The sequence below is a fragment of the Sturnus vulgaris genome, chromosome 9 (genome assembly GCF_052056855.1).
Source record: "Sturnus vulgaris isolate bStuVul1 chromosome 9, bStuVul1.hap1, whole genome shotgun sequence".
In the NCBI taxonomy this organism is placed as follows: Eukaryota; Metazoa; Chordata; class Aves; order Passeriformes; family Sturnidae; genus Sturnus; species Sturnus vulgaris.
Genome location: NC_142251.1, coordinates 21,478,799 through 21,502,291, shown reverse-complemented (window position 1 = coordinate 21,502,291; position 23,493 = coordinate 21,478,799). Strand labels below are relative to the sequence as shown.

Here is a 23,493-nt window from a genome sequence, read left to right as displayed (position 1 = left end):
TTTCTTAGATAAGTAATTTTACTCTGGATTTTTACTGTGATAGAGTTATAAACTAGAATCCACAAAAACAACACTTTTTTTTTAAGGTTGTGATGTACATGGTATTTGATGAACTGGTTGATTTAAGAGTGTTGTTCTGTAGTCCTATTGAAAAAAAAAGTCAGTGTAGATTCAATTCCAAAGTCATTTAGGTGCATTTGAAAGCTACAGCCACTTATTCTCATCACACCCCATGTGATCACATTTAAGAATCATGATGTCATGTTCTCCTCTTTCATTCCTCTCTGATGTAGGGGAAGTTGACCTTTTTCTACCTTCTAATTAACTCTGAATGAACTCATCTAAAAAAATGTTCTCTTAAAGTACTGGTTAACTGAGAGCAAAAATAAAGGGAAAAAAACAAAATCACAAAATAAAAAATAAATACTCATCATTGGAAAAAATGTAAACAAAAGGCCATGAGTAATCTATTCTCTCATTATAACATTTCTCTTGGATTCTACATACAACAAATTAACATTTCAAGGCACATAAATACAACATCCTTTTAAAAGTTCAGTAATTTTAATTAAGTAATTTTTGAAGAGAAATCTAAACATTACCAGTACTACAGAATTCATACAATTTGATTTTTATTCCCTTCAATGCAAATTTAAGTACTTGTTTCTTAGTATGTAACAAAATTTTTAAAAAGTAAGTTCTCTTGAGTACATCAGGTTTATCACTTTGTTTGCTTTGTGCTTTTCTTTTCTGAATTACCAAGCCCTTTGAAAGGCTGGGCTGCTTCCCTTTTTGTCCTCTCCTTTCCCTTGCCTCCACTTCCTCAAAGAGATATGCTTAGTTTTGGAAATTCTGTATCACAGGCAATTCAACTTCTGAAACAGACAGACTATGTAGACAATCATAAAGAATTTGCTAAGAAATTAACTTTTTAAAAAAGCTTCAGTAATTATCTCTGTATATACTTAAATATAAAGTGTACTTCAGTGCACAGTTGACAGCATTTCTCCAAAGTTATTTACTGTGATTGGAACTACTCAATAATTCTGTGATTAACTATCTACCTTACCCAGAACCATCTAAAAAGCCTTTAGATTTTTCACAATTACACATATTTAAAGAATTTTCAGCGAGGTATTTTTACAGAAAACATTACACTTTAAGACAGTGAACTTGTATGAAACATTTTTACCATATTTACAAGTTTTTTCTTGAAGTCTCTACCCAAGTGCCTAGGCCCTTTTTAATTCAGTCATTTTTAGAAAGAAATTCTATTATAGAAAGCTTTCACAGTTCTCAAAGACAATTCCAGTAACTTTTCAACATAATTAGTTAGGAACAAACATGCCCTTTTAAAAAAGCACTTGCAGTGTAATACTAAACAGAACATAAGAAACACATGTGTTTATCTTTTCATCTCTCTGCCTTTTACTCCCCCAAAAGCAGCAAATTTAAATTATAACATGATCTCCCATTAGGAACCATGTAGTACTGAAGTGCAGTATTTGGAAAAGTCAGTTCTATTAAAATATGTACATACTGTGTGTGTTTTTAATGCATCATAAACATCACCGTATCTATTCATCCTTAATGCAGACCATATCCTTGGGTTTGCTAAGGCTCTTCACCTCCTCCAGCAGTCTTCTAGGTGTCAAAATATGAGTAGAACCTGACAAAAAAAATGTAAGTGTGAACTGCATCAGTTAAATTGTGATTTTCAGACATTCCCTTGTAAAAACATCAGTTACATGCCCGTGGTTTTTACCACACCTGGAAAACTGACAAGTGCAACATGTCAAAGTATTTTCATGTAAAACACCACCATGTAAGTGTCACCATTAGACAGGCAATATCCCTCTTCTCACACTCAGACATCCAGATCAGGACCCATACTTTGAATCCAAGTTTCAAGTCCTGCTCTGCTCTGTTTGAAAGACAGGACTGAGCCTGGGCAATTGTCCCAGCCTACAAGAAACCTGGCATTCTGTGAAAGGATGAGTTAATGAGAGGCTTTACCCTAGAATCAAGAAACTATCTGGATTCAAGATTATCATACACAGTAGTGTTCCACAGAAATATCAGTTACAGAAAATTGGCTTTGACTGACTAACGTTTCCTTGAAATAACAAAATTCAAGTCTTGAGCAGCAAAGAAAATCCTTATGACTCGTTAGTGCACAAGTACCTCTTATTCTCACAGAGAGTGATTATAACTTCTGCCATGAAGGGTCACCCTGCAGTTCTGAAGGCAACAAGAAGTGTCACTCTGAATGGACTAACATTCCTGGGGTTCTGAATCAGGAACATAGCCACATGTTAATCTTTCAGTAATCCATGTAGAAATTTGGCAACTATCATCTTCTCTCAGAAATCAGGATTAAAATCAAAACTACAAGAATCATCTCTAAACAAAAGGGAAGATAGTGCTGTGGTGAGTGCCAGATACTCCACTGAAAGAGTCACCAACACTAAACATGGTATTGTAAACAAGTCTCAGGTGAGGAAATCATCTGGTTAAACTACATTCCTGTTGTCCTGGTCTTTCCATTACTACTCAGAACTCGAACCAGCATTAAACCTACCTCAACCACCACCAATGAAACTAGCAAATAAAAATTAAACCAAAACAAAACCAACTACACACACACACACACCTACAATATCCCTGAATATTTTGAGGTAACAGACTCTAGATCTTAGAATCAAGGTTGGCATTGTTTTAGGGAAGAACATTTATTTAAGTAAAATCATGATAGATGGTAGACAGATTCAATCTGAATCTCAAGACTAAATTTAAATGCCAGATGTATACCTCTCAAGCAATTTAGAATGCTTTAGATAACTCTGCATGCAGCCATCAGCTGGCTCTGCAGATGGACACAGGTCTGCGGTAAGGTTCTATATCTAAGAGTTCTGTTCCTATATATTATATATATGTACATGTTTTAGCACCTAATTATTTCCTGTAATGCTATTTAAAATTCATTTGAAGCACAGCAGCTGATGGAACAAGCATTTATTACCTCTGAAGTGCTGAGAGATTGCTACACCAGCTGACAATTGCCAAACCTTAAGCAGGGAAGTTTTCAGGACCCAAGCTGTTAATCACTGCATGGCTTATGCAAAGCCTCTCAAGCAGCCACAACAGAAACTAGAAAATGTTGCAAAGTCAACTGAGCTACACTGAAAGAATGGTTTGGGGTCTATTTATTTAGTTTTTTGGGTGGAATTTTGATTAGGATTGTTGGGGGTTTTTGATACTTGCTTCCAAAGTGAGCAATTTAGCACTGGTCTGTCAGGTTTCCTACTTCCAGAAGCAATGAGAGTAGCAAGTGCCACTGAAGGTAAAGCACAGGCATATGCAGAAGTTTGTTAGGAACTGTAATGCAAAGAAATAGAGGTCTCTTGAAATCCTGTTTCCTATACAGTCTGACATAATTCTTCTGTAGAGTATCACTGGTTTGTCCTTGACGTCTTGTGGCAAAAAACCCCTCCAAACATCAAGCAGTTGAGACAACCTGAAAAGATGCTTTTAAGTGCATAGTTTTAAGAAATACGCAGGCTATAGTCTTAGTGCAGCGAACCAGAGGCAATCTAAGGAAAACGACTGTTACATTTTCCAGAAGCACACGTAGCACAGCACACCCCCCACCCTTTCCCAAGGCCAGCTTACCAATAACAACTTCACAGGACTTGTAGGCGTCGGACACCTCGTAGGCGCTGCGCATCTCGGAGAGTGTGACGCCCCCGATGACAAACACGATCAGCCTCGCGCCGCTCCGCCGCTCCTCTCTGCAACTCGCCCGAGGCTTCTGCCGTGCACTGCAAAGCATTTCACAGGGTGGCATTTATACAGCTTGCCTGATTAATTGTGGGTTAAAATTATACAGTCAACAAGCAGTAGCAATTTCTGTCATGCAGTTCGTGGCTTGATTATAATTCTAGCGAAAGTATTTAGATAAATTGCTAACTTGTTTTTATTAAGTTTTTAAAATTATTACATTACTCAAACTGTTTAGGTATCACCAGGGGGAAAATAACTACAAAACAAAAACTTAGTTGCACACACAGCTAACATGCCAAAGACTCCTGCCAAGCAGCTTAACTCTGCATGCTCCCAATTCCAGTGGCATTTTTCATGAGAGGCTCGTTTGAAAAAGCTGGAGTCTTAGGTTTTTCAATCTCTGAACGTCAATAGAATCTCTAAAGAAAGTATTTGTCTGTTATCAAATCAGATTCAGATACCTTAGAAAAACAAAACAGCCTGAAGCTCTTAGAAGTCTAACACACATGTAGTAATTGCAGACTCAGGTTAAGTCATCTGCAGTCCTGATCTCTCTGAACTATTGCCTTCAAGAGTCCCACATTTCACCAGCCTATAAGACAGAGATCAAGTTCCAGGGACTTGCTCTAGTATTCCCTTGCATCCTAGTGCATTTCCAGAAGCAGAAGGATACACTACCAACAGTTTAATTTGAACTGGAAGTAGAAAACCTATTTTCCTAGGAGTGTCTCTACTTTTTGTTTTTTATTTAGTAAGGTACAAATTCCAACTCAAGTGTGTCTTCCACATTTAGGATACGTTGAATGTTTCCCTCCCTGAATTCCAGCATCTGATTAGTGCAGTGAGCATTCCTGAGAGAGGAACACTTAGTGAGCATTCCTGTGATAGAAACACTCTTGGAAGTCTTTATTCATTTGTCTCACTATTTAAATAAAACTATAAAAAGTGATAAAGCTCTCAAATTGGAAGGTTTCGGTCATGAGGTTCAGGAGCTAGTGGAATTAAAAAGAGAAAGAAGGAACAGTACAGGTAAGCTAAAAAAAATTCCAAAAGTCACCTCGCAGCGGCAATCATTAAATATGCAAGTACACATTTCATATTCATTAGCAGCAAATTAATTTCAAGATCTCCAACTGTCCCACACTTGTCTAAACCACTCTCTGGCAACAGCGGTCAAATGCCTAACAGGGCCATATTTCCTAATCAGGGAGCCTACAAAAGATTAATTTAATTTCCTGAGGTCATTAATCCCAATAATGTCACCACCACTAACATAGCAGAGATAACTTGCAGAAGTAAAACATTCTTTTTACCTAAGTCACAGTACTGAACGTTCATTCCTGACACTATTTCACACTCAATGGTTTAAACTTCTCATTCTGGGAATATGAAATGTTATTTCTAGCCTTGAAGCAAAAGGGACATACTGCAAATAAAAGCGCTAAGAATTATTAAAATAACAACCAAGTTGTTTTGGATGAAATAAAAACATAGACTTGGCACATTAACATTACCTTACATGTGTTATTCACTGTTCAGTAAGCACACTTCTGTATGGCTTTAGAATGTAAACGACCAAAGTACTGAGATCTGGGTAAATTATGTTTCAGGAAATTAAACCATTTACCTTACTGCTCCTGAGCCATTCCAGGTGGGAGGACATCGGGAACAATAAGGCCAGTCTTTTGAATCTAATTTGTTTTCTATAGCATCCTGCAGGGCAAAAAAAAAGACACACTTTAAAAAGCCATACAGACCTTAACCACATCAAGTTTCAGCTTTCAGAAAGGATGTCTAACTGGAATTTCATGCCAATACATGCAGTCCAACAAATAATTTCAAGTAGCATCTCATGAATAACACTCCTATGTAACAAAATGCTAGACCACATCATGCTAAAATGTATTATTAAGTGTTTTGTGTATCAAAAGGAATGCTTTTTTTATAACCATATTACTGATTTAACTGTTCAGATGTCACTAGAAGCTTTTCATCTGTAATAACCTTCATGTATTTGATTTCTATATGTCAATGTATGAGAGAAGTCAGAGTCCCCTGAAAACAAAAATGAACATATGAAAGCCACCAAGAATCTATGAAGGACAGCACTGGGTCAGACTAACAGTCCAGTAAACTCATTATCCTGTGTGACATCAGTCACTGACTGATTCTTAGGAAGAGGTTTAAAAACAATGAAACTGCACTTGTGGCAAGTAACACCTTCCAGGCTCTACCACACTTCAGTTTAGATTGGAATTACAGTTTAAAGACCCGTTGGAGTTAAAACCAAGAAGATACAGATCTTTAAATTATACAAAACACTGACAATCCCAGGACAAGCTGTTCTAAAAGACTTCTTGCTTTCACTTTCATTTGTTTCATCTTTAAAATGATCTCTAATAGGGAGTATTACTAGCAGCAGTCTAATGCTCTTTATTAGAGACAGACTAGAAATAATCACTTTGCCCACTAGATGTATTGAACAAAATGAAAACTCAAAATACTGTGGAATTCAAAAGACTGGCTGTAACGGCTCACGTGAGTAAATATCTGCACTGCACCCATGAATTAATTAGTTGGTGAAATTTACCTCCATAACATCTTTGATAACAGGAGTCCACCTAGAAAGCTGAAAGGTTTCTTCTTTAGAACGATCCCTTCTGGTGTATTTATGCTGCTGAGCAACAAACTGAAAAGATTTTCAAAATATGGTTGTATTATTTAGTGTTTGGATTTTTGAAACTTACTGGCAGTCAGTAGCAGAAGGAGGGGGAATAAGTATAAGATTTTAAAGAAATAATAAAAATGATAACAATAATTAATACCTCTAGAATTCAGGATACACTAGAAATACCAACTTCAGAGACAAGGAACTAAGTTGGCAATTTCCAAAATCAACTAGCTCAAGTCACCATCTGATAATTGCAGAGGGAACATTATGAGTATCTTATTTTCAACAACTAACACGACTAATTGTCAAAGGATTTACCACTTAAACATTACCAAAAAAAAGAATTCCTAGTAATTATCTGCTTCCAGACCTGGATAATATCACTAAGAGTTGCTGAAAGAGCTGTAGGACCTTGGACAGTAGGAAATTACAAAATAAATAAATACATTCTTACTGAAGAGATAACAGGAACATCAAGGTATTTCCAATTTCTTATCATATCGCTATCACTTTCTATTTGCACATTCTGGATCAGCTTGTCCAAGTTCTCCTGGGTAGTTCCTTCAATATATGGAAAACAGACAACAATTACCAACTGACTGTAAGACCAGTCTTGTCTCACACATTCTATTATTTAGTCCAGAACTTCTTTGTTTATTCTGTGTGACTAGTCTAAGTTTAACATGATACTATATTTTAGATAAAATTTTGTTTTCTTGAGACCAAAACTCAATATTGTTACAAATTCCTCAGACCAACATTCTGCCAATTTGCTCCTTTTCTACAACAAATTTTCCCCACTGACTTATTTTCATGTTGCAATAGACATGGAGCTCCCCCTTTAACAGATTCAATGTGAAAATAAGAGAACAAACTATTGCACGCATGCAAGAATAAGAATTATATTTCAAAACACTGTATCAATCTAGAATTTAATTATACCTCTTAATTCTCACCAATAGTATCTTTGCTACTAATCTGAGAGAAGATACAGAGGATGGATAGGATTTCTTTCAAACCCAGCTATCAACTCCAACACAGACTTAGATTAACAAAAACCACTGTACTATCCTAAAACTTGAGTTCAAGGTCATAGCACTGAGGAAGAAAACACAGGGCAACTTTGTCATACCATTTGTGCTAAAGATATACAAGAGAATAGCTCTGATTTTGTCATAGCTGTCATGACTTTTGTTGAGCAGAACTGGAAGGAGGACCCTCATAGAGTCTTTTACTTTTTGACCTTCTGCATCAGTTCCGAGAGCCAAGTCCTAAATTAATTAAAAATAAAAACAGACACCACGGTTAAAATCATTAAAGTAATTTAAATCAACATTGTTTTGTGTGTTTTGAAAGGCATTTTTTTTAAATCACAGGTTTCAGGAAACAATCAAGCTTCATCAATTTAAACTCAGTATTGTAAGTCTGACATTCATTTCAATAGCTACACCATTATAATAACACTACATAACACTCTTAAACACTTAAAACTGTGATATCTAGAATTCTTAGAAATGTAAATTATAGTCACAATCTAATGCCTTACTCTAAAAGCTGCTTTTCCCAGACATTTAAAAAGGGCTTCCCTCTCACAACATATTAAAGCAACCTCATAGGACTTTTGAGCCATGAAAACAAAGGTAATCCTTATTCAAATCGGCCAAGACAAAAAAAAGAAAAAAACAAAACCAAATAACTCAAAACTCTTAGGAACACTTCCTTTTTGGGAAAGAGCCTTGTATATTAAACTTAGTTTTAATACTACTACTTCTAAAACTGATGACAAAATAAAAGCAAGAGACATAGTAGTTTAGTCAGTTAAAACAAGCTTCTTTTCCTGCAAACAAAAAAGTGGTACTTGCAAAGCTGCTGTTTGGATTGTGGCATTTTCAAACATACCTGCTCAGCTTTACAGAGCCTTTCTATGTTAGATTTGAACTTGCTCATGCAATCTTCTGCTATGTTAAGATGAACAACTTGCTGTAAAACAGAAAGAAAAAAAAAACAATTTAAAAAACAATAAAAAAGTTGCCATAGCTTGAATTGTTTCTCTAACATATCCATCATTTTTACTGGTTACAAGAGTCAATCCTTCAGTACCATTATGCATTTTCTGTGTTTTCCCCTTCACTTAGAGACTGACCCCCATAACACCTTGTATAACATTGAACTGTTATGATATCCTCAATCCTCAAGGCACACAAATTATTTCATTCTTTTGCATAGTAAAATGAAACACATGGAAACAAGTTTTCTTCTCTACATTTTACAGTACATGAAAACGTTAATTTGGAGAACAGCTATATAATACACTACAGGAAAATGACACACTAAAACTAGACTTCAACAAAAGAAAATTAAAGAATTATTAACTGTGCAGTTGTGCACAGAATAACTGCACAGAATTATTTACTGTTGAAATTGTGATTATAAAAACCCCCTTACCTTACTAATCTCTTTACGATAGAGTGGCATCTTCTTCATCAACTGGGACAGAGCAGATATGGATAACTGGAAATAAATGACACAAGCTGAAAATCTCTTCCCCCAATAAATGACACACTTATTTCCCTTCCTATGGCAGCCTTGCTTCTCCCACAACCCCTGAAAATTCCAGCTGAGAAAAACCTTAATTCCTGTAGTAGATCCATGAGGATCTGATCAGCTGAAAATAACTAAATTACCAAGAAAAACAACACCTCAACTTAAACAACTTACTTTTCCTTCTCCTGCTTTGGTTTTTGATGAAGCATCTTTCAAAAGTTTTGGTAATTCCCTGAAGAAAAGAGGAAAATAATGAAAGGTAACAGTACATGAGTTCTTAAATCTTTTCCTGAAATCTTAAAAGAAGAGTGCAACAAGAACTTCTGAATGGAAGTAAAAGCCTGAAATACAGGCCTATCTTCAGAGAAAAGAGTGATTTTTTTTACAAAGGAAATATTAAACATTCTATTTGTAATATCTTCATAATGTAATTTCATGCAGCAGCTTGGTAGTATTGTATGCAAAATAATCCCTTCAGATTTAAAATATTTGAAAATATTTGCCTGAAAACTACTTGATTTCCATTTACCTCAAGAACTGCAAGCAGCATTAGTATAACTGCATACCTGAATATATACCATATTTATGAAGCACAGTTTCTCCCTGGCATTGATTTCTTAACTGAATCCAATCTGTATTGCAAACCATGTTCATTACTGCCTGTATTCCCTGAACAGCTCAAAACTCTCCCTCTCAAACAAACCACGCAGTGGCTTTGTTATTTATTCACATACTCTATCACATCTGCAATATGCTTGTGCCGCATCTTCACCCACAGGTCATCATCTTCCTCCAAAATTGCCTCCTTTTCCTTCCCACCAGAGCCTTCTGTTTTGTATCTTCCAAGAGAAAATTCAGACAGTTATTTGGGGTTTGGGTTCCCCCCGTTCTCATCACTTATTACAGTACTATTTGTAACAGTTCAATCAACATAAATAGTAACAGCAGTAATAGACAAAGGTTTTAATTTATAAGCCAAGCTATTGCCTGACAAAATATAATTTACAGAAGGATTTTACAGATTACATATTTTAACATAGATGCAGCAGATTAATTTTAGAAAGATTCTTTGGGGCAATAGCTTCTGGACATTCTTTTAAATCGACAGTAACTAGAATTTTAAACACATATTTACATGCACCTCAATTTCTCTTTAGTTTCCAATGTCAACTTCTCTTTGGTTTGAAATGCTAACTGCACAAAGTAGTACACACTGCAATTGTCAAGTGCAGCTTGCTCTGTATACTATAAGACATTATAACTAAAGGAAAATGAAGTCACATTCACCAACAAAACGTTAAGCAGGACAAAGTACTTCACATATAAAAGAAACTGCTGCACAGCACAACACAGCAGCTATTATGTGACTATAAACAGCAATAAACCTAAAACAAGACAGCAATCATGCCACATATTTTCACATTTACAGAAACTCACTCAGTGCAGATTGCCAGAAAGCAAAAGAATGAGAGAAATTACAAGATTAATGATGAAAGTTAGATCATGGCTACCTAGAAAATATACTCTGCTACATCTTCATACCCAGCAATCAAACTCAGATTCATACAACTCTACACTTTCTATTAAAATATTCACTCAAACTAAACAATGAGGCTATCAGGTCACTTTTGCTGTAGTGGGTCATCAGAAAGCAAAGTCCTACCAAAATCTTTGTTGTCAGAACAATCAGACAGTAAAGCACATAATGCATGCAAATTAACATTACACTACTCCAAACAGTTCTCAAACTGAACATGAATGATTTAAATGCATGTTTACAATAAAACATGTAAATTTTAACAACTACACAAATTAAATGACTGGAGCTATAAAAGTGAGAATTCCTGAGAAATAACCTAGCTTTATCTCAGTATTTAGTTAGTGGTATTGCTTGTCTTGTTATGCCAAAAATTTTATAATATGAAAGAAAATCTAGAGAATCTCAATGTGCACTCTCAAAGTTTTATTTCAAGTATAGCACAAGATCCTTAGTTCTTAAAAAATGCAATTTGTTGGACTCAAAACTTAGCAAAAATGCCAATTAGATCCTACCTAATCTCCAGTAAGGGAGGAAGTCAAGAAAAGATGGAGTTACAAATCCAAGAGGAAAGACTAAAAATAAGTGAAGCAACCATTATGCAATATAAGCAGCTAATATTGCCATGGTGCAATTGAGCTAAACAATTTCAGGGATTTTAAAATCAAGAATAAACTATTTAGCTTTTTTTTTTTTTTAAGTACTTGCTTGTAAATATCATTTTCAATGGGTAGCAGATCATATGCCATTGCCTGGAAGGTGAGCTCATGGAGTACAGTTGATACAGGGTCAAAGCCACGATCAATTATTATTAGTTGGGAGTGAGTTTTACCCTAGAAGGCCATCAAACAAACACAAAGACATACAGTACAAAGTTAATGCATGTTAAATCTACTTGCATTAAGACACAGCACTGCAGATATTTTTAGAAAAATAATTAAAAAACACTGCACTATGGTCCAAGTGTTTGAATATTTTAATTATATACAAAGGTTTTAAATACTAATTTTAAGGCAATGCTCTTAACCCACTGCAATACACTCAGAAATCTGAATTTTATTCATCTAGTGAACAAAAAAATGTAAAAGAAAAACAAACAAAACCCAAAAAAGGCTGCCCAAAGATTTAATAGATAACTTCATTGTTTGTATTGCAGATCAGAGTGCTGCAATATGGAAAAAGATCTCCAAACATTCAACTGAAAGTTTCATTTTAGGATTCAGTGAAGTGGCAGTAGCAGCAGGTACATTTATTTCTGTATCAAAGTGCAAAGTCATAAAGTCAGAATGGTTTACCCCATGGCTTTGTGTTCAAGCAGCTGCTCTAATCAGGCCTTATTTGTAGTGACAGATCAAAACCATTATTTATGTGAACAGCTGTATCTTTTTGGACAATAAATCCCTTCAGGGGAAACATTTCAATTCTGCAGGAAGCCCCTTCTACACGTGGCCTTATGAAAGGTGTTATTAAAATAACATTTATCCCTGGTGTTCAGGTTTGTAGCATCTCCCTACATTATCACAGGGTTATATATCAAATAAAATCAGTTTGATAACATAAATACAGCTTTACTCCAACAATTATTACCTCTACATTGCTTTCATACACGAAAACAATTAAATGGCAACTAGTTGCCTTTCTTATTAAGAAAGATCTATATTTGTAGAACTCAATTGTTGAAGAATATTCCAAAGATATTCTACCCCTAGACTTGCAAAAAAAAAAATCTCAAACATTTTAGATCACTTTGTACCTTTATTTGGCTTTTCTCATCTGTTTTGTAGTAGTTTTCAAGACTTTTTTCAACAAGCTGTGCAAGTTTGCTGGCTCTGTCAGATGGTCCACTGGGAAAAAAGGAAGCATGCAAAAATAACTTACATTTCTCCATCAGAACACTAAAATGCTACTTTAAAACAGAAAACTCCCTAAATTGATCCTTTGCTTTCATGAGTTTCTGGACTCCACTCTAAGTATTTTCAATATGTTTTTACTTCTACATTATGATTTCACTCTTTGAATGCTTCAGGTATTTCACACAGCAGAAACAGCTTCAGGCAAAAGACTGGCATTAGCTGGCACATGGCCCAGCACCTGAAGTTTCACTCAGGGGTGGGAAACAAGAAGGAAAAAAAGAAAGAACAGAAAAAAAAAAAAAACAGTCAAGCAATTATTTGTTACCTTTGCAGAGAATAAGACACCACATTACACCACAGAATGCAGTCCTTGAATACAATTTCAGAAGCCTACTTTGACTTCAAAGATAGTAAATCCCTTTCAAAGCTCAAAAGAGGCATTCTTCTCAATATCTCTACTACAAGTAATCCTTATCCCATGTGCCACAGCTATTTCTGAACTCCTTGGTGCCAAGCAGAGCTGCAAATGGCAGAACAGCAGCAGTTCTGTTACAGGATTATGCACACAAGAATGCAGCATATCAGTGTTACCCTACTGACCAGACATGAAATAAACCATTCAGAACAAGACAAGGTATAGCAAGTTCTGTTACATGCATGTACACAGAAAAACACTGCTCTACCTACACTTCACAAATTCCTATCATTCCATATTTCAGACTTGTGGATTAAAAACAATTAATCCACAACCACAAGGAAAAGAAAAATAAAACTGAACTATACTGCAGCCTTGAGCTATGACCAAATTATGTGGTAAGCCCAAGAAGTGAAAGCAGTTACTATAAAGCACTAATTTTGCCCCACCTTTTATATCGTACTCCTGGATTCTCATCTAGTGTGGCACATAAGGTAACAATTTGTTCAGCCATGACTTGCAGTACAGCATCTTTATCCTTTGTCCTTTCCAGAGTGGGGCTGTAGCAGCGGTAGAATGCATCTGGGATGTTGAGAGTAAATACCTACAGAAAGCACAAGCAAGAAAAAAAGGGCCGAACTTGCAGATTGCCCAAACACCCGGTAAAAAGTCTGCTAATAATTTAAAACTATATGGTGCAAGAAAAACTCATACATAGGATACTTAAAAAAAGCCCCAAACTTCATTCCTCTATCCCTGCTGAGCTCATCTTCTTGTTCTCAGACTTTTCCCCTACTACTCTCCTATGTAAATTACTCAATTTTCCAAGCTGCTTACAGAACACAAGGAAGAAACTAAACACCCGTCACTGTCTTGTACAGAACCATACAATGCGATAGCAGAATGAACATACAAGTTATCAAGGTTAAATTGGTTTAAAATAAAATTTCACACATTGTATCTGCTTTTAATATGAAGAATTTATCTTCAATAGCTGAAATTCTTTAAATGCATTAAATCTTGATTAAAGCAGCTTAGTACCAGAGAGATGAAAGGCTTTTTCAACAGTTTTGTAAATGGAATGCAAACATGAGAACAATCCCATTGTCAGTAAATGGATTTTCTCTAGCTTCAGATGGACTCTGTAACGACGAAGCCAAAGAAGAACATCCATCCAGATAAGGGGTTTGCTTCACTCGAGTAGATAATGAGCTGGACTTTGCCCAGAGCTCAGCCTGATTATTTACTCTTAGCATCCCAGAAAGCAGGCAGACCAGTTAACACTGTTCCTCTGCTAAAGATTCAAAAGGTTCTCACAACCCCAGATACTGAGAATACAAAACTACAGGAAAAATAAGAAGAGTGCTGCCCAGGCTAAGTGCTCCTTATTTTCAACTTCAGAAAAGTAGCCCCGATTTCTGCTTTCATGGTGAGTCCTCCAGAGAACCAGGACCACAACATTTTCATAGGCTTTATTTGGTACAGAGGAGCAGCTTTGGCAGGGTTCCAAAAACCAGCTTGAAACAAAAGTTGTAAACATCAAACTCACTGGAAAGCAAACAAACAGGCCACCATACTCATTATCCTCTGAAGGATTCTCAGCCAAAATAATAAAGAGCTCTTTATAATTAAAAGGAGTGTGTCTTCAAACCAGAAAACTGCACCACAGTGAGACATGACTAACAGCAATCCCTCCTATATTCACCTGTCACTTGGTATACATGAGAGTTGTCACCCTTGATACGTTGATCATGTTTGACACAGGAAACATTCATGGTCAGTCCTGGTTAGTTCTCCAGCCCCCAGAACTGGGCAGAGCTTGGAGGCTTCACCACCTTAGTGAGTATTAGTGTGCATTTCAGCCTTCTGTGTCTGATGAAGGGCATTAGCAACACATTATTTCTCAACACAACACCCACTGTGTGGCTGCACATGGAAAACACCCATTGGTAGTATACACCTTTAATTAAGCAAACAGGAGTTCCATGCTCTCCACTCACTGCAAAGACTGTCAAATTGCAGTAGTTTTTGTTCCACTCCCCTTCAGTTCTCTTAGTCCATATGTTCTCCTTTCCTGACTTGCACCAAGTCCTATTTCTATTCCTACCCACCAACCTACCCAACCTATCAAAGTGAAACCTCAGTATCAGCAGTAACAAACTCTTACTACAGACCAACCAGAATACTTGCCTGCTCTTGGGAACAGATTCCTTCTTTAACCTCCCTATTGCAACTGACACCAAGTCTTGCAAAGAGGTCAGGTGCAAAGAGTAAAAGTCTTTGAGTACAAGAACATTTGTTTTCACCTGAAAGGCATAAGCAAGCACTGGAAATTTCCAAATGGAAATATCTCACAGAGAGTTTGTCAGTCAAAAGCCACATTCTATTTCATTGTTTTCTAAAAGGTCAGCAGCACTTGAAAATAATCCCCCAGGCTACTGTTAAGGTTAAGAATTAAACTTACCTGAGACTCATAAGGGAAGAAGGAAATGTTGATCTCCTTGCATCGCTTTATTGATTTTGCACATGAAGCCTTTATTTTATTGAAGAGGCTGTCAGGACAAACTAGGGGGGAAAAAAGAGACTCTAAGTATAAATAATTCCAGCTGTGAGCTCACTTATTAACATACAGTATTCAGAGAAGACAATTCTAAATTAAGACCCAATTAACCATAAAATACCTACTCTATATTGCCTACTCTTCCTAAAGTGAAATAGATCATACATTCAATATTTTTTGAGAAGTGCCACTGCTCAATTTATACTGGCTTTTTGCAAGCAAAAGGTTTCTGAACATTCATTAGCAGTCCTGCAACTGTGAAGGATGTTGATTTTATCAAAGTAAACATTTCTGCTATTTCTTATCATGTAGGAGGGGAAAAAACACTTCCCAAGCTACAAAAAGAAACCATGTATACACATCTAAGAGCAAAACACAGAAATATGGAATTTAAATATATATCTCTAAAGTGTTCCACCACACTTCCAGGCTATATTATATTCCAGTCTAGAAACTGAATTTATGGAATACATGGATGACACAAATATTACACAGACTTGGAAGTGACAGAGTTATTTCTCTAACTCAGGAGCTATTCCTCTCAACAGGTAAAGTTTTGGCAAGTTTTCAAACTGAAAGCTTGCCCACTTGCAACTAAGGAGCATACAGCAAGATAGCAGTTTTCCTGCTGCTTCAGTATGAAAGTAAACAAGAAACCAAGAATTTGGATAGTAATTTAATACTGCTTTGAGAACATTCAGTAGCAGATAGGCAGAGTCTACAAAGACAGGCAGGCCTCAGTGCCTGCTTTCAGCAGCACATTTGGGGTTTTGTTTTCCCCTCTTTACACATCATTTTAGTCACGCTGACTGACTGCAGGGGCATGTGCAGCCACATTAACCCCATTCCCAGTAATTGTCTCTGCTACACAATTTATGGCGTGTATGCAAGGGCTAAGGAGGGCCCCTTCTTTCAGGGAAGGGAAAAAGCTGGCTCACAGGTCTGAAGGAACTACCTGAAGCAACTGATTACTAATACAGCTCTTGCAGAAACTCTTTGTTGGAGTGTGTAAAATAGAAGCCTTTCTGAGTCCCTCAGACAGAGAAAAGAATGCAGGGATTTAATTAAAGTACATTAAACCACACAGACATGAAGTGTAAGTTTTAGTTTTAAGTAGGAATATTATTAAGCCACATAGATATGAAATAGAAGTGTAAGTTTTAGTGTTAAGTGAGAATACAATGTAAATGCCTTAAGACAGCAAAAAGCCCTCAAGTCTAGTTAAAGTTCAAGCAACCTAAAGCTTAGTTAAAAGTTCAGAAACTTAGCCCCAGACAGAATGAAAACATAGCAAGAACATTGCTTACATTTTCTAGATAGAACAGACAGAACCATTACCATGAATGGATAGAGCTATATGCGTAAATTATGACACCACTTCGTACTCTAAAATTAAGACTAACAGGTGTAGAAAAAACCACGAAACTGAATATTGTATCTCATTGGATGATTTACAAATAAAAATCCCTGTATTGGGGTGAGAGACCACCACCACCATCCAGAAGAAGAAATGCCAGGGAGCTGCTGCTGCTTCTTCTACTCAGGACTCTATGCCAGGAGGCTTTAGCACAGACTTTAATATTCTGAACTCTTTGAGACTGATGTACTTTTGCAATAAACAACTTTACAGAAACCAACAACTGCTCTTGCCTCTTTGAAACCCAGACCCATGAATAACTCAACAAGTCCTCACACAGTTATGATTTTAGTACTATTTTGTTTTTGTAGAGATACACAGTTTGACTTGAATTGTCTTCCTCCACACTCCACCACAGGAGAAGACTGGAATACTTAAAAATAAAACTACATTACCTAAAAAAAAAGCAGAGGTGGAGAACAATCAAGACTGTTTGGTAATTGTGAAAGAAATTACTATTGCCACATAGCATGGTGACCACAGCCTGGCAACCCAGATACACGGTTAATGACTTGAGTCTCAAACCTTATTGCAAGAAACAGGGCCCAAACTTCTCATTTACTCAACTCCAGACAAGAGAAGCGAGCAGCTTATTTAAGCATATAAAGTTAACAAACTACAACCCAAAAGCTTACTTACAGTCAGTGAAATACACATATGCTGCTTTGTATCTGCTGGATGATTTAGTGATGAAGTCATCAATCAGTCCATCTACAGACTTACAAGGGTAAGAAAAATAAGAAAAAAAAAAACAAACCAACATCATTCCAGTGTTTTGCCTTTCTACACGTATCAGACAAAGCTTCTCCCTCTTCTCCTCCTGCCCTATTACCAAGTCTCACTTAGGAATACTGAAATTCAACATATAAGAAAACACTGAAGTTTAAGATTTTTAATTCCAGATGAAGAATAGCAAGCAACTACAGATTGTCAATTATGTACCAAACTCATTTCAGGAAGCACACACATCACAGTTCTTGCATAATTTTCCAGCTGTAACAGCACTGAGATTTACTCTTTCAAGAATTTTTAGGAAGTAACAATAATCTCTTATTAGAGGCATTACTTTGAATTCTCTTTTCCAGTGTATTGCATCATCATTTGATACATCTCTTTCAGTGAGGCTACAATAGCTAAGCAATGGTACAGTGCTTACTCTGATCACAAGGTACATATTTGCAAACTATTTCATGGTAGCACTACACTGTCTTTTCATCTTGGGAAATTAGGCATTACACAGAAGAGTATCACAGAAAATGCTCAAGTTAAGTGCACAGCTGTACACAGTAAATAAACATTTTCAAATAAGGTTGTTTCTTTCAGTCTGAAAGATCTTGCAACACTTTAAAATACTAACCTTTTTAGTGGGAGTTATTAAATATATTGCCTTCATGTGTGGGACAGGCTCACGGTTTTTATATACATTCTCCACCACTATAAAGTAAGAAACATTACATTTTTATAATTAGGAATGTTATCTATCTTTAAGGAAAACACTGCACATATTTTAATACAGAGTTGATAAAAATAAAGTAACAGCAATCAAGCTGTCCACAACATTAGAGGTAAGGACGTACCTTCTGCTAAGAGCCGTGATTTATTTTTTTGCTATTTTACATACAGAAGGTTATCACAAGGCTTTCTCAATTCTTGGTCTAGTGACAACTCAAGTTGTAGGACTAAATTCTTCCTAGGTATTCTACACTTCAACAGAATGGCAATGTAAACATACTCCAACTGTGGGGCCCTCTTGGAAGGACAGGAACTCTCTTGGCAAGACAGTTCTTTTCCCAGCACACTGAAGGAGAGGGAAACTATGCAGGGCATCATTTTGGACTACAGCCTCTTCTGTCCTTTGTTTGCCTATTTCCTGGGCAATTAGTCTGTTTCAACATAATTACAGGCACAAATTAAGACATTTTCAGCAAATCAGCTTCACTCATCTCTTGTTTTTCTCTGTTCAATAAAGTCATTACTGTACAGTGTTACAGTACATCAGCCTGAGAATGCAGAGATATTCTTGTGGCTCAGAAATGTTGTGGGGGAGGAACAAAGAAGGTAAGTCATGTCAGACATCTGGATGTGGAAATACAGGTTCCTTTCAGCAGTGTGCTCACTGAAAATAAAAGGTTTCCTCTAGATAAGGAAAGGAAAACATGCTCATCAAAAGTTTCTCAAAAAGGATAAATAACACACACCAAAAAGCAAAATTGATGCAGCTCTACTACGATATTTCCAGAATAATCATGTTATGCTGAATAACTGGAATAAGAATAGTACTGTGGAAGAAATAATGAAGTTTAAACAATGCCCTCTTACACAAGCATTTCTGAAAATCTAGGCCTAAAGCTATTTAAAACTAGTTCATTTACATTTTGGAAGTTTAATTCAATTTCAAAAATAGGCATCAGCAAACAAACACCCATTTCCACCTCCCAAAAAAAACCCACCAAAAACCCCAAACCAAACACCACCACAACAACCAAATCAAAAAAAGGTAAAAGCACAAAAAGCACCAAAAAAACCCAATCAAACAAAAAATACCCTTGAGCAATCTTCAGAAAAAAATATTTTAAAGGGGGATTTTAGCTTTCAAGGAAAGAAACATTTGGTTTTTTCATTAAAAAAAAAAAAATCACAGTTGACTAATTACTGTAGAAGCCTAAAAGTCTACTATATTAATATCCCATAACTACTTGTCTTCATCAACCAAGTAAAGACCATTGCTTGCAAGGGTACTATCAATTTCATCAATTTTAGTCTCTCTCTTTTTCTTAGCAGGATATTGCCATTGGTGCATTAATAAGAATGATGCTTACCTGTGACACCCTCTGCCAGTAGATCAGTCATTTTGCAGCACAGTGACAGTAATTTAGTTGTGTAATCATCTAAAAGCATTATCTATATTTTTAAAAAACACACAAGAATTCAGATAAATTAATCAGCTATATTAAACCCATATCATTTCCTCAACAACTTGCCATAGAAGTTTGAAGCTAAAACTGTTTTATTACTCTGTTTTTTTCATTACCTGCATACACCAACATTGCAGGGGGAAATTAATCTCAGAAGGAAGCTCCTAATGTACAGGATTTCCAAAGATGAGCTCAATCTTAAATATGTGCTTTGAACCCCTACTCATAATAGAAAGTACTTGGAAAGCTTCACTTGAACACAAGTCTTTTGAATTCCTGCTAATTTACCCCATGGCTCAAATATATCTGTATTTATTTTAAAACTGTTTTATAGCTTAAGCAGTTCTAACAGGTATCATACTGCTGAATCCTGCTCCATATGTACTGCAGTGCAGCGTAATTTTTGAAATTAATAAAGTACAAATCTTTCAAAAGGAAAGTGAAGATAAACACATATAGTTTCTAATTTTTTCCTTCACAACTTAAAAAAAAAAAAAAAAGATTACTATTCTGTTCTTCCTGTACTGGCCTCTAGACTTTTCAATATGCATTATACAAAGAGCTGAGTTACCAAAAGTAAAATCTATTACTTGGACAGAAAACAAATCTTAAGTGAAAATGCCAGCCATTAATTTTATGTATTTGTTCTCTACTAGGTGGTACAGATTTCTTGTTCAAGTGAAGAGAGAATTCTTATAAAAATTTTAACAAAATTGTACCTTCCATTCTTCCTCTTTGCTAAAGTCATCAAAAACTGCTGATTTCAGCCCTGTAAGAAGAAAGTTTACAAGTCAGAGGAATCAAATTGTCACCGAGAAAGAAACAAATAATTAATCCATTTAGACTCATATGTTCAGAGCTCCAAAAAGAAAAATTTAAAAAAAATCCATACTGATAAAGAGCTGCACAGAATTCTTCACCACACACTGTCCCTGCCTGTTTCTAGGTCTGTACACGGGTGTAATAACAAATTTTTAACCACATGAAAATTTTATTAACATTCATATTTTCTGAGAATACTCTTGTCGATTAGTCAGTCTTTAGCATTACATAGAATTCCTTTTAATAAACAGTCTCAACAACCTTGTCCAAATTCTCAAATATTATATTTTTTCTACAATATTTGCCTATAAAAGACATCAGAACATACAAATGCATAATTCAATTGTCTTCAACTTCATTTCTGCAATTAAAAAACAGAAGTCGGTTTTCTCCCACAATAAAATGAAAGTTTATTCCAAGCTATCAGTGTACCAGACACTGTGTACTTGTCCCTGCACTGTTCCAACTGTTATTTATTCTGCCCTCAACCTGGAGCTTCTTCACCCAAAGAACTGGCCTACAATGGTCTCAAAATCACTTTTCTCCTGCAAGCATTCTGCACACACCAAAACCAAGCCCAGGTTAATGCTCCACTTTTGTCCACAGGCTTTCATTTTCTTCTCACAGATTTTATACCAACCATACACCCTAACTACCTTTTCAGATTTTGTCTTCTCTCAATACATTGAATTAGTTTACAAAGGCTTTTTTTCTTCTACCTTTACTTCACAATGTAGGAAAAACTATATACAACCCTGACAGAACAGCAGGCTGCCAAACTCCTGTGTGGAAAAAAAAAATATGCAAACCACACCTTGGCCAAATTAATGACCCGTTTATAACACACTTCCTGAAGAAAAGACTGTTAGGCAAGTGCTACAAAAAACAGAATTCCAGAAATCCTGAAACGTTTACAAAAATTAATATAGCTATCTGTGGGTAAGCTAGAACTTGCTATGCAAGTCTACAAAACATTTTAAAGTTGTGAAAATGTTAGAAGACAGAATTCCTCGTGGAAAGGACTTCATTTAGAGATTAACTATATACAGCAGCTCTCTGTATTTCATTATTTTATCCATGGAACTACTGTCTCCTAAATACAGGTAGCTTTCTCTGTCCTCATAACTGTGAACTTAACTGACAACAAATTTGTGTAAATTAACTTTACCACACACTTGTGCTTCAATTCCACACACCACAGGTGTAACTTCTACATCTATTTACAGAGCAGGAACAAGATACACATTGACACAAGCTGCTACATAAAGCATTAGCATCGCTATTTTCAGACAAATCAGTCTTAATAAAAACCCCAACTTAAATATTTGCTGAAACATTAGGAGGCAGTAGTCTATGGCCTTCAATTGCCCATTTAAAAAGTGCCAGACAATGTCTAAAACTTAGTTAATCAATTTTCATTGTCGTTGTAGTCTTGGAAAGACAAGAGGAACTAGCTAACTAACAAAGAGTTCATTTCAGAAGTTCCTCTTAATTAAGCCCGCAATATAAATGTTTTATTATTATTCACTGCCACTCTAATCTTTGTTCCTCACACTGGCAAGACCATTTTCAAAAGTCTTTATGGCGCTTAATAACACACTTATGCTTTGATCAAATTATTCCCTTTTATGGTCCAAGTCTTCTATAAAACATTGGCTCTACAGTCATAAGCACAAATAACAGAGCAAGACAGCAGGAAAAGCAAAGCAGCAAAAGTGGGGATTTCTAAAGTTTAGGTTTTAAACAAAGGTATCTAATTCATACAGGGTACAGGTGCCAGCAGTTGAGGACTGAACTCCAGAGGGACAGTGCGCTTTTCACTTGTAGTGACACAAACAAACAGCTTTCAGGTGGAAGCAGAGGAGGAAAAGGAAAACAAGGCGGCAGCAGGACCTTCCCATTTCAGTGGCAGTCGCCAGGCTGGCTGAGTAGCTCATGGAGTCACAACCTCAGTACAATTAACTTGGGGATGAGGTGGCTGCTAATGCCTTTTCCGCAAAGGTCTTACACTACCTGAAATACTATAAGCCTTTCTACACCAGCAAGGAAGGGAGCAGTTACAACTTCATTTTCTATTACAAACACCAGCAGAACCTGCTCCAAACCATGGAGATAAAAATCAGCAGTTCATTTTTAAGACCACCCGGGAATACCTGCAGATTCTTCTACCGAAAACCGTGAAGCCAGACACAAAGTGGGAAGTGCCGCTCCGTGAGAGAGAGCAGAGAGCCCCTTCTGGGGCAGGAGCACTCTCCGAAAGTAGCAGCTCGGAGGTAACACAGAAGTGCTTGAAGACCTGGCTTAAGTTTAGGCTCCTCAAGAGCCCGTCACGCTGGCTGCAGCCTGCAGAGCTCAGGGCTTTTCCCTTATCTCGGAAAAAGGCAAAGGCGTCTCTTTGCAGCACTGTTTCTGCGGACACCCGCGGCAACGCCGGGAGCCGAGGTAGTCACCTTCCAGCAGCGCGCCCTGCCACCACCTGTAAGAGCCGGCAGGAGCCGCCACGCACGGCCTCCGCCGGACCCGGCTGCCCACAGAGCCGCCCGGGCCCGACCCCGGCCCCACTCGGCCGCCTCAGCTCCGACACGCAGTGCGGCTCCGGCCGCGGCGAGAGCGGCCCCGGACCCCACCTGGGCGGCCACTCCCGACCCCACACACCGGGCTACGCGGAGCCGGCGCCTCAGCGGCGGAGGCTCCCGGCCGGCCCGCGCCCACCGAGCGGCCTCAGGGCGCTCCTGCCGCGGGGCCGGGGAAGGAGCCCCACAGTCACTCACTCTGCCACACGAAGCTCTTCAGCCCCCGCACCGCCGGCGCCATCTTGCTGTCAGCCCCGCCTGGCAGCGTTGCCTTCCCCTCCCTCTTCAGGGGCGGTGGCGGAGGGCGCAGCCCGATCCCGAGCGGGGCGGCTCCTGCAGGCCGGGGTCAGCCTCTCAGGAGCCCGGGCCGGCCTACTGGGAGCCGGGTTCTCTTCGTCTGCCA

General features: G+C 37.3%; 1 protein-coding gene across 1 annotated transcript; it reads right to left on the bottom strand.

The window, feature by feature from the left end:
- On the bottom strand, window positions 1-23,420 carry STXBP3 (syntaxin binding protein 3). The gene is made up of 19 exons (XM_014885483.2): window positions 23,289-23,420; window positions 20,415-20,464; window positions 19,600-19,681; window positions 18,138-18,214; window positions 17,420-17,498; window positions 15,268-15,368; window positions 13,253-13,407; window positions 12,289-12,379; window positions 11,244-11,368; window positions 9,733-9,837; window positions 9,173-9,230; window positions 8,900-8,965; window positions 8,354-8,434; window positions 7,587-7,725; window positions 6,909-7,015; window positions 6,374-6,472; window positions 5,411-5,496; window positions 3,673-3,821; window positions 1-1,669 (listed from the first exon to the last, which is right to left on the bottom strand). Exons 1-19 carry the CDS (start codon window positions 23,329-23,331, stop codon window positions 1,578-1,580), a joined length of 1,785 nt encoding a protein of 594 aa, XP_014740969.2. The 5' UTR covers window positions 23,332-23,420; the 3' UTR covers window positions 1-1,577.
- Window positions 23,421-23,493: the final 73 nt, after the last annotated feature.

Bases quoted from the DNA above. Each gene is read 5' to 3' on its own strand.
- STXBP3 (XM_014885483.2), bottom strand. From the start codon at position 23,331: ATGGCGCCGGCGGTGCGGGGGCTGAAGAGCTTCGTGTGGCAGA. The intron at 5,497-6,373 runs GTAAATTTCACC...TTTGCCCTGCAG, and splicing joins TTATCAAAGATGTTATGGAG to GATGCTATAGAAAACAAATT. The intron at 1,670-3,672 runs GTAAGCTGGCCT...TTTTTTTGTCAG, and splicing joins GTCCTGTGAAGTTGTTATTG to GTTCTACTCATATTTTGACA.